The sequence below is a fragment of the Arachis ipaensis genome, chromosome B05, assembly GCF_000816755.2.
Source record: "Arachis ipaensis cultivar K30076 chromosome B05, Araip1.1, whole genome shotgun sequence".
NCBI classification, from domain to species: domain Eukaryota; kingdom Viridiplantae; phylum Streptophyta; class Magnoliopsida; order Fabales; family Fabaceae; genus Arachis; species Arachis ipaensis.
Genome location: NC_029789.2, coordinates 451,211 through 462,096, shown reverse-complemented (window position 1 = coordinate 462,096; position 10,886 = coordinate 451,211). Strand labels below are relative to the sequence as shown.

The 10,886-nt window shown below is 30.6% G+C and overlaps 1 protein-coding gene across 1 annotated transcript in view; it reads right to left on the bottom strand.

Annotated features, from left to right (window-relative positions):
• The window catches only part of LOC107642280 (AP2-like ethylene-responsive transcription factor AIL6), a 5,579-nt gene extending 2,422 nt beyond the window's left edge, over positions 1-3,157 (bottom strand). The window contains exons 1-3 of the mRNA XM_016345584.2: positions 2,444-3,157; positions 1,748-2,327; positions 1,385-1,467 (exon numbers count right to left, since the gene is read on the bottom strand). Of these exons, the coding sequence (XP_016201070.1) occupies positions 1,385-1,467; positions 1,748-2,327; positions 2,444-2,579 (799 nt within the window). The 5' untranslated portion in view covers positions 2,580-3,157. The remainder of the gene's footprint in view (positions 1-1,384; positions 1,468-1,747; positions 2,328-2,443) is intronic.

The window sequence follows — 10,886 nt, the reverse complement described above, 5'->3', positions numbered from 1 at the left end:
AACCCCTTTTTTTTTTTTTACTTTCTTTTTTTTTTCTCTCTCTCTCTCTCTCTCTTTCACCACCATTTTAGGTAGCTATACTGATGGATCAAAACGACTATGCAATTCCACATCATTGCATGAGATCCATGTACCCCACCCTCTTTTCTAAGTACAAGGACGAGACGAATTTTAATTGTACCAAAAAGTTGAAAACTATTAACAATAATCATTAGTTTATAATCTTGTAGTTTTTCCCTTTTGGCATAATTTTAAAAAATCCCACTAGGTACATAGCCCACATTTTCAAAGACATATCACAAATCCCGGCCACATAGAATGAAAAAAAGGAACACCGAATTGCCTATTTCACATTAGAAAGAGACTATAGACAATTAGACATCATCACTTTCTGGCCTTCCTTTTTCTCTCCGCATATCTATCTTGCAATAAAGTGACTCATTTACAATATTTATTTATTTTTTTTAATTGTTATTTGTCTCTAGTACACACAAGATCTAAGAAATCCCGTGAGTTCAATTCAGAACCAATTAAGATAGAAGAGGACATTATTAATCAGAGATATGCCAGACCCACTGTCAAGAAAGAAAGCCTTTCAGCTAGCTAAGCATAGTGAACACTCCACCACCACAACCATCTCAATGCAAGTAAAAAAAAGAAAGTACAAAATTTTCAATATGGTGGCTGATTGGTGATGTGGTCAAACCCAGCTTTCACTGGCACACCAAGTGTGAAAGCAAAAGCAAAAGTTAAAGTCCCCACTCCTCGCCCTACCCAGAACAGAACAACAAGATTTATGACTCTTGATGGATGGATAGATATTAGCCATGAAAAGGGTACACAAAGAGAGAGGAGAGAGAATGAGAGCGAGATTTAGATTATTAGTCTTCTCTGAAAATATGTATCGATGTCTAAGGAGACAGGGAAATCAGAGGCACCCGAATCACATGGGGCAAAATGGCGGCACATTGGATCAAATCAATTGAAATGAAAGGGAGCAAAACAACACAGTTAAGTCACAAGTACTATTACTACTACTACTACTCTATGTGTGTAGTGTAGGAGCTAGCTAGCATTGGTACATGTAATAAAAATGTAAAATATACTTCCTATACTCCCCCCACACATAACATAACAATAACAACATCAGTCAATCATAAAATAGACTGTGTTGTGAAAGAAACCCAGGTGTCCTACCACACTCTCGACCATTAATGCATCCTTCAATGCATGCAACCCACTTTTCAGTGCACAGTATCATCCCCCTATCAAAATTTCACTACTGCATACATATATTCTAATTTTTCAAATTCATTTTCTTCTTACTATTATCTCAAAAAATAATTAAATAAAATGACAGATATAGAGAGAGAGAGAGTGCAACCTTGACGCCCTTTTCTGGCCTGACCCTCTCTTCTACAGCTGTTATCCCATAGATGCGCTTCATATCTACCAGTCCATCGGTGTCTGAAATCAAAATACAAATGACAAAGTTTATTAGTACAAAAATACAGACATTAGAATAAAAATAATTGAACATGGAATGCTAGAAATTCATGACCCCTTGACCTCATTTACACTATGGTTAATAACTTAATCACATTCCCAATATTCCCAACACGCCAAAAGATCCTTTCAGAGTGAAAAAGAGATAACCATCCATTTCAACAACAATAATAATAAATGATAAGTAATATTAAATAAATAAATAAATATTTAATTTATGGAAACTGAAAATCGTTGCTACCTAGTGACTCCTCTGTAAATTGAAGTTCGCTGGCCAAATGTATCGACGATCTTCTTCGAACTATCGGAATCGGATACTACGACGGCCTTCTCCGCCGAACTCTGCGCTACGCCTAGTGACAAAGCTCCGGTAGCGGTAGCGGCAGCGCCGCCGTTGGAGAACGCCAGCTCGTTCCCGGAGGAATCAACGGAGCGAGTTCCGAACTCGTTCCCACCGCCGTGCTGCGCCCTACCGATGGAGGCTGAGTCGTCCACCTCAGACCCCGAGTTAGCGCCGGAGAAAGCTTGAAATCCAGTAATGGCCTTCAGATCTTGGTGCTCGCCGCCGAAGTACGCGCCGCCGTGGTCGTACATGTGCGTCGTCAGCGACGAATCCTGCGTCTCCGTCTGGCTATCGGAGTATCGCATCATCGACGACGACGAATCGCCGAGAAAATCCTCCAGCTTCGGCACCACAGTCGTCGCCGCAGCATGCGACGGCGCGTGACTTAGGTTCTGCGACGAGTCCACGTAGCTCGTCATAAATAGCGACTGCTCCACCATGCCGTGCGGTTGCTGTTCCTTCCCCTGGTTTCCCCAACCTGCACCAAAAAAAAAAAAAGATTAATAGACAGAAGTATTGTTAGCTTGGCTTTCAGTGTGTGGTTAATTGCATATGATGGCGTGATTAATTAATTAATTAGTAATTAGTAATTACCGTTGGCGTAGAAGTTATCTACGAAGTAGTTGGTGGTGGCTGAAGCGGCGTCGTATTGGGGGAACTGTGGCTCGGATGTCCTTAGCATTTCCATTGGAGAAAGCGAAAACGATAGCCAGTTAGTTGCACGAGCCATTTCGATGTGTTTCTTTTGCTCACTTACTCTTTCTTTCTTCTCAACACACAGATCAAGACTTTGTTATAGTAATACAGATTTTAATGTATTACCGGAAAGCAGCAAAAGATGGTGCAGAGTATAAGGAAGGAAATGATGTTGTTCTGTGAAGGTAGGCGTTACTTCTTTGACGAAAGCTACTTATCCATGCGGGTTACACTATCGTATTATTATTGGTATTTTAAATAGGGAAATAGTAGAAACAATAATGTGTGGTTTAGGTGATTGGAGAAAAGAGGAGGAGAAGATAGTGAGAAACGAATGCATGCAAGGTCATTAATGAAGCTTCGGTTTCAGTTCTGAGGGTGTAAGAGAGAAAGGGAAAGAAGAGAAGAGAGTGATGTTGAGTGGAGTTATATAAGAGCAAGAGTTTCAGCGCAAAAGCTGAGCGACTGGGGTGAGTGAGTTATAGAGAGCGGAGAAAGAGAGAGAGAGAGAGGTAAGAAAATGTGAACAAAAATGAAAAAAAAAATAAAACCAAGAGAAACGACTTTAGGCTCTGCGGTGAAGAAAAATTGTCTCAAGGCAGGGTCGCGAAACATCCGGGCTGGCGGAAAATTGAAGAATTTGTTTCTTAGGGTTAGTTTCCAAAATCCTTTTTTTTACCATAATGCCCTCCCGCTTTTCGTTCCGGAGAAAAAAATTGGAAAATTAAATTAAATTAAAAAAAACGGTGTTGCGTTTCACACACTTGTCTTACATGCAGCTCCCGCGGAAGGAGTTGGGGAGTGGCAATAACAAAAGCAAAAGCAAAAGCGAAATTCAAACTCTAAACTCTCTCAATATCAACTTGTTCCTTTGACTACTTATCTTGTTTTGTTCTTATTCCTTTTAATTTTAAGTCCACTGATTCTCTTACAAATGAGATATAGTCCTTGTATTAATGGGTTCATTGGAATAGAAAGACCATTTAGAATGCCATAAGAAAAAAAATTGAGCACTATAATTGAGCACTATTACTACACCATATTTAATTGTAGAATTCTCACATGAATTGACAGGCAAGTTCTAGTGAACTCGTTATGAATGGCGAGTTAAAATTAAAAAAAATGAGTTGGTTTATATATTTTAATTTATTTAAAAAATATTAACTCGATTTGATTCGTTTGAGTTAATCAGTTAAACGAGTTTATTTTTTGTCCTATTTTTTCTTTTTTTTTTAATTACTAATTATATATAATTTTAGCAATTCTTTTACTTGAGATCCTTACAAATAAAAAAATTGATCATACATTGATATATTTCATAGTAAATTATCTAAGGTTTTAAAAACATTAACAAGAAAGAGACTTTATATATTTATAAAAAAAAATGCTAGACAAATCAATTTGCACATGTTTAACTCGATCGAATCCGTTTAACTCACAAATTATACCAATAGAGTCAAATTGATTCACTTTTAAATAAATTGTGATTTTCCCAATTAGAATCTTTTATTTTTATTAATAATTTGAATAGGGCTGAAAGTGAGTCGAATTGAGTCGAATTAGACCAATCTCAAACTCTATTCATGAAAATTAAGTTTAGGACGGTTCGACTCATTAACAATCAAGCCTATTTCGTAAGCTCAAACTCGACTCGAGCTCACGAATATATTAAATTATTAATACGGATATTATATGCATTTAATCTATACTTTTAATATATAATCGAGCTAACGAGTTAAGTTTATCGAAGTTCAAACTCGACTCATTTAATTTGTGAGCTCAATTCCAAACTCAAACTTGACTCACCAACTCATGAGTTTAGCTTATCGTACTATTAACGAATCGAGATCAAACTGACTCATGAATTAGCTTGATTCACTCCTAACCTTAAGTCTGAGTCAACTTTCTAGTCACAATTTATTTTGACTGCTTTATTTGATTGTTCTAAAATGCCCTTACGTTGCTTACATAAATTGTTACTAAATCAATCTAATATTACTTTAATATTATTTTAAAGTACTTAATTTTAATGGCGTCTTGTAAAGGAGTTTTGATGGATGAGTGTGTGACAATAGACTAAATGGTGTGATAATAGACCATTTCTATTTTGAATTAAATTGATCAAATTACACTTAATTAGATTGATGAGATTGAGTTGATGCCTTGGGTTTCCTTTTTCTCAATTCAAGTATGAACCAAATCAACTCATTAACACCCTAATCTATTGACATACAATTTTTTACCTCATTTGCAATTTAAAAGAAAACGGGAAATAAAATCATATGGTTACTTATTTTATTTTTATATATACATATGTTGAAATGTAAAAAATAATTGTAATATATATTTTTATAAAACTTTTTTTGTCAAAATATTTTCATATAATAATTTTTGTAATAATATTAATTAATATCTACGTGTTTGATTCATGTCATAAAGATTCGACCAAATTTTTATGTTGGCTGTCAAAGGCCTAACACAACCTTCCTGTTTTATCCAAATTTGAAAAAGATAGTAGAATCACGTCTCAAGTGGTTTAAACATGTGAGAAGAATATTGACAGAACATTCAGTCAGGAGAGTGAATGAGATGAGAGATAAACAAAGAATGAAAGATAGAGGAAAATCTAGGAAGACCATCCATGAGATAGTCAAATGAAATTTACATGTAAACAATCTTTTTATAGACATAATATATACATGATAGAAGAGAGAAACCATAGCTTTTGCATCTCCTTAAGTTTTGAGTCCTTTACAATTGAGTCTGAAGTAAGGAGAATCAAAAGACTCAAATCTCATTCACACAAAATCTAGGACGAAGATCAAGTATAACTCTCCTCTAATCCTACTTCCTAGTTTCAATAGGTTTTTTTTTTTGGATAGACCCTAGTTTCCATAGGATTGATTCTTATGATTTGAACACATTAATTTGAATCACCTAGTTAATAATATTTTGGATAAATTATATTCACTTTCCTAAAATAAATATTTCTAAATTATTATACTCATCTCTTCTCTAATTGTCTAATTTATACTAACCATCCCTAACTTATGATTTTTATTTTTTATTTTTTTGATATAAAACCAAAAGTACATACATCTATCGAATTAGACTCAAATAATTTTTAACGTAATTAAACTTATATATATGTAAGTTTCTTTATCTACAAATTAAATTTAATTTTTCTCGGGTATTATATTATTGCATTGTAATCTGCCTCTACCAAATATTCATATTGTTAATGATAGCTTAATTGTTTTAATTTATACTTGCTACTCCCGAAAAGATCGAACAACCAAGTTAAAATATAATCTTTTATGTTTAAGAGATATAATATCTGACTTACAGAACTTACATCTACATCATCAACTAATCTACCTCCTATGATCAATGTTGGGTCTATAGGATTCATGATTTTTACTTTCTTTATTTTAAATTTTGGAAATTTTAAAAATAATTACAATATTATTACCTTAGTGCTTTGGAAACAATTTATAGTCACCACTCTCTTAAAAACAATATATAAATAGCTCATAAGTTGCCACTTTTAGCTAAAATAATTGTCTAGCTAGTGCTTTGGAAACAATTTATAGGCACCTCAAACAATTATTATTAAGCTAGATATCTTAATCATAATTTACACCGATCCTTCCTACCATTTTTCCTCCAAAATAACTAAAAATTAAGGTTAAAAAAGTAGGCAATAATTTAAAAGCATGTCTCTACTGTTCATTGAAAGAAACTTCACGTACCTTATCACATAGAGAAGCATCATTACATTCAACTGAGGTTATCATGCAAATGTGAGGGATAACAATTAATATATATTTGATATCTGGATTTTTTTTGTCAAGTTAATTAATTAAAATTTGATTTTTTTATTTTTATAATTGCAAATCAATTCAATTATTTTTGCAGGTGAAAATTCAGGTGCAGTTGATTTCACGTGAAGTTGATAGATGAAAGCTGTTAAATGAAAATTTAGTCAAATCAGTCAAATCATCTAACGACTCTCAGTTATCAACTTCACATGAAGTCAAATGCACTTGAGTTTTCACCATTTTTGCATCTTTGTTCTCACACCGTTACAAGATGTTGGTAAATTTTTTGTCTGAAGTTATTTTTATACGCTCCTTGTTAATTAAAGAGTATTGCATTTTTTATTAATTAAATAAATTTTAATTTTCTATTTATTATATTTTATATCAATAATTTAAATGTAAAGTTTAAAATTTATGATTTAGAATTCTTAAATAATAACTTTTAAATTTTAAACATAAATAATCAATATATATATATAAATAAAAAGCTAAGATTTATATAGTTAATTAACCATGAGTTTTTCATAGTTAGTAAGGATCGGATTAGTGATGAAAACTAGAAATCAAATTAATTGCAAATGCGATATTGACTACCAATTCGATCAAAACTATTAAACATTTAAACCTAGTACCTACGAAAGCTAAGAAAACAAAGCATTCAAAACAGAAGGCTACATCATATCATATGACCTAAAAGCCACAGAAACTTAATTATCCTTAGCTTCCTTCTGATTTACCATAATGATACTCCATGAGAGCATAATTAATCACTTTAAAACAATTTTATAGTGTCTATAAATTTTGTGATTAAATTATTTAAACATACAATTAAAACGTAAACCTACTTTTTTATAAAATTAAAATCCGTATAATTTATAGCGTTAAGTACGATTTTGGTCTTTAAAGTATAGATCGAAAATTTTTTTCGTTTCTAATTTTTTTTGTATACAAAATCTTTTCTAAGGTTTAAAACCAAATTTTAAAATCGTTATTTTTACTTAAATATTAAAATTGTGGACCAAATTACCCATAACAAAAAAATTATAAAATAAAAAATAAAAGAAAGAGAGTGTTTCTGTTCTTGCAAAGGAGAAGGAAAGAAGAAGAAGGGAGAAGGGAAAAAGAAGATGAAGCTGTCCATTCTATTTTTGTGAAGGAGAAAGAGAAAAAAAAGAAGGAGGAAGAAAAAAAGCTTCTGTTTTCGTCGCTACCTTTGTATAATTCTGGACTCTAAAATAAGGACGATTTTAAAACTAAATTAAACCTTAGAAACGATTTTGTACGAAAAAAAAATTTAAAATAAAATTTTTTTCAATATATACCTTAAAAACTAAAATATTACTTAACCCTAATTTATGGGCACTATCTAACACACCTCACTTTAATATTGACAACACAAAAATTAATCAAGTGGGTTAATAATGGAGTATATAATTAATAACTGTTGTAGTCAAAGTTCAAAGGCAGCATTGGATTACCCGATAAGACGATAAATTAATTTGGGAGGCTGTGGACCACCAAGAAGATATATTTATTTATTTAATTTTAATTTTAATTTTTTTTTTCTAATGAGAGCTCCATTTAAGAGTCTGCCGCTGACTAATAGGTTGCTGCATGCACAAGGCGAGATTCGAAGCCCCAACACTTGTTTAAGCGGACGAGTGAGCTGACCACTCGACCAACTCAAGTTGGTTAGCAAATGTTTTGTTTAATTACTTTCTTTTCGTACTTATTCTCTTTCGACTTTTAGTTCCACTTATTTTCTTTATTTTTACTCAATATGGTTACTTTTTACAATAAAACATTAATGTTTTTTTTTTGTGCGTATGTGTGACTATGTTACTTCATTTTTTAAATGGATACTTATATATTTATAGTCAAATAAAATTTTAAAAGTAAATACTTATTTGAGAGCACACATAGGTATTAAAAGAGCTCTTTCTTTTAAGAAAAAGAAAACTGAAGTAAACTCTCGTCTTTAATGATATATGTTTTTTCGATTATATAAATTTTATTCTATGTTATTAATGTATCAAAATTAAACTTTTACTTTAATTATAAATAGAAAAAGTTTAGGGACCAGCAACTTTGTTAAATTTTTGCCAACATGTAACCAGCAAAGAAAAGTGAGCCATTTGATAAAATCTCACACCATTAAAACTATCATTGATGGCGATTTAATGACTACAAATCACAAAAGTTGCTGTCCCCTAGCATTTCTCTTATAAATATTCTAAAAATACCTAAGAATTTCTCATTTACTTGGTATGCATTATGAGTTGTTTTTACTTTTTATACAATTTTTTTTTTCGAAATCCAGAACTTGAATAATCAACTTGATATCAAAAGTAAAAAAGAAAAAGTGAAAACTTAAGTGTAGTCGACTTCAGCTCTTAACTATCAACTTCACGTGAAGTCGACTGCACCTGAGATTCTAAAAAAAAAAAAAAACGAATAGAAATATAATTTGTGACAAATTTGAGATTGCTCCCTAGCTAGATAGAACATCAAGTGCCTCCGAAGAAATGGCAACATCAAAGGTTGTGTGGACAAATGAAAAGGCAAAGTGCAAGGAACACAGTGGTAGACCAATGACCGTGAAAACTGGAAGCATGAGGAGTAATTTAATTAAATTATTATTTGATACAAAATTATGAAGCCCCTAATGGCTATAGCTATAGGATAAAACCAAGATTAGTTTATAAATAAATGATTTGGGTACTTTTGAGAGAAATATTATGGATTGAAAGAGGCCGGGAAACATGAGTGCATAAAGCAGTGCCGATGAATACGCATCATCTTCTGCCTTCTACTCCTATTAGACCGGCACCTACCCTTTCAGCCATCCAATCATCTTTTTATTTTTGGGTAAAGTATACTTTATGTACCTGAAGTTTGCCAAAAGTTTTAAAAATATATTTAAGTTTTATTTTATTTTAATTTTGTTCTAAAAGTTTTCGATTTGCATCAAATATATCATCGACGGTTAAATTTTCAAAAAATTTAAGACCAATTTAACAATAATGCATGAAAATTATGCTTGATTTATTTGTGTTGAGGGTTATTCTTATAAAATTGTTGTTGAATTGGTCTTAAATTTTTTGCAAAATTAGCCATCAGGAATATATTTGATGCAAATAAAAAAATTTTAGAACAAAATTGAAACAAAATAAAACTTAAGGATATTTTTAAAACTTTTATCAAATTTCAGAGACAAAAAAATATATTTTACCCTTTATTTTTTCTTAGATAACTTATAATGCTTACTTTGCCCTTTAATTTGATTTTTCTAATCATAATTATATTTTCTTCAAATATTAACCAATTCATCAATTGTTTGAAAGTTTCAGCTTAAAAAAAGGTAAATTAAAACGTTCCAAAATTTCATTTAAAAAGTAACAAAGAAAATGACTTGAGATTATTTACAGCTGCATACAATACGTACAATTGTATCATGTATACATAAAAAATAAGTTATTGGTATAAAATATATATTAGAATATTAAATAATAATATACATTATTAAAAATAAGTAAAATAATATATTTTTATATAAAAATAAATAATAATTAATTTAATGATTTTTTTTTGGTAAATACGTAATATTTTTGTGGATCATAATAAGATAATAAATTTGTCTACATATTTGTTTGTGTCTAGATAATAAGGCTGTGCACAATAGTTCACTAAATCAAATTATTTAAACTGGAATCACATAATGCAACTTAAAAGTTATTGAATCATGATACGTGATCTAATTTGAAATTAAATGGAATGTACAAGCAAAAAAAAAAGGGATTCATTTCATGCTTAACTAAGAGGGGCAAGTTTGTGAAGTAAAAATGGCCTCACCATATATTAGTATTTTATTGGTGATATGTTTTTCTTTGGATCCTTCTAATATATATTACCATTAATTTTTTGTAGAGTTGCTTAAAAAATAATATAGATTTCGAAAAATAACACACACAGGTATTATTATTAATTTTTTGTAGAGTTTCTTAAAAAAAATAATATAAATTTGGAAAAATAACAGAGAGAGAAATAGAATCCAAATCCATAATTTTTTCATTTGATTATATGTTGTTGATATATCATTAAAACTTAAATATTAATAGTTAATAATCGCTATAGTATTTAATTTGAACGTAAGCCAAGTTAACATATATTTGATAGATTGATTGTTTAACTTGGCTTAATACGCTAACTTTTATATTAAAATTTTTATTGGGTTTAGCCCTTTAATTTCTTAGTCCCAAACATAATAGAAATATGGTATTAATATATAGAATTATAGACAAATTATAATATAATAAATAATTATTGGTTATTATTGATACGACACAAAAAAAGTACATTATTGACATAAATACTTTACACGTACATTATTTACCCATGTATGTGTTTTTAGATTATGTAATAAATTTAACACTTAATTTATAGACAAATTCATTACATTATGCATTAATTAGTAAATACTTTTAAGGATTTTTTTATTGTGTGTCCTAAAAGTATAGGTT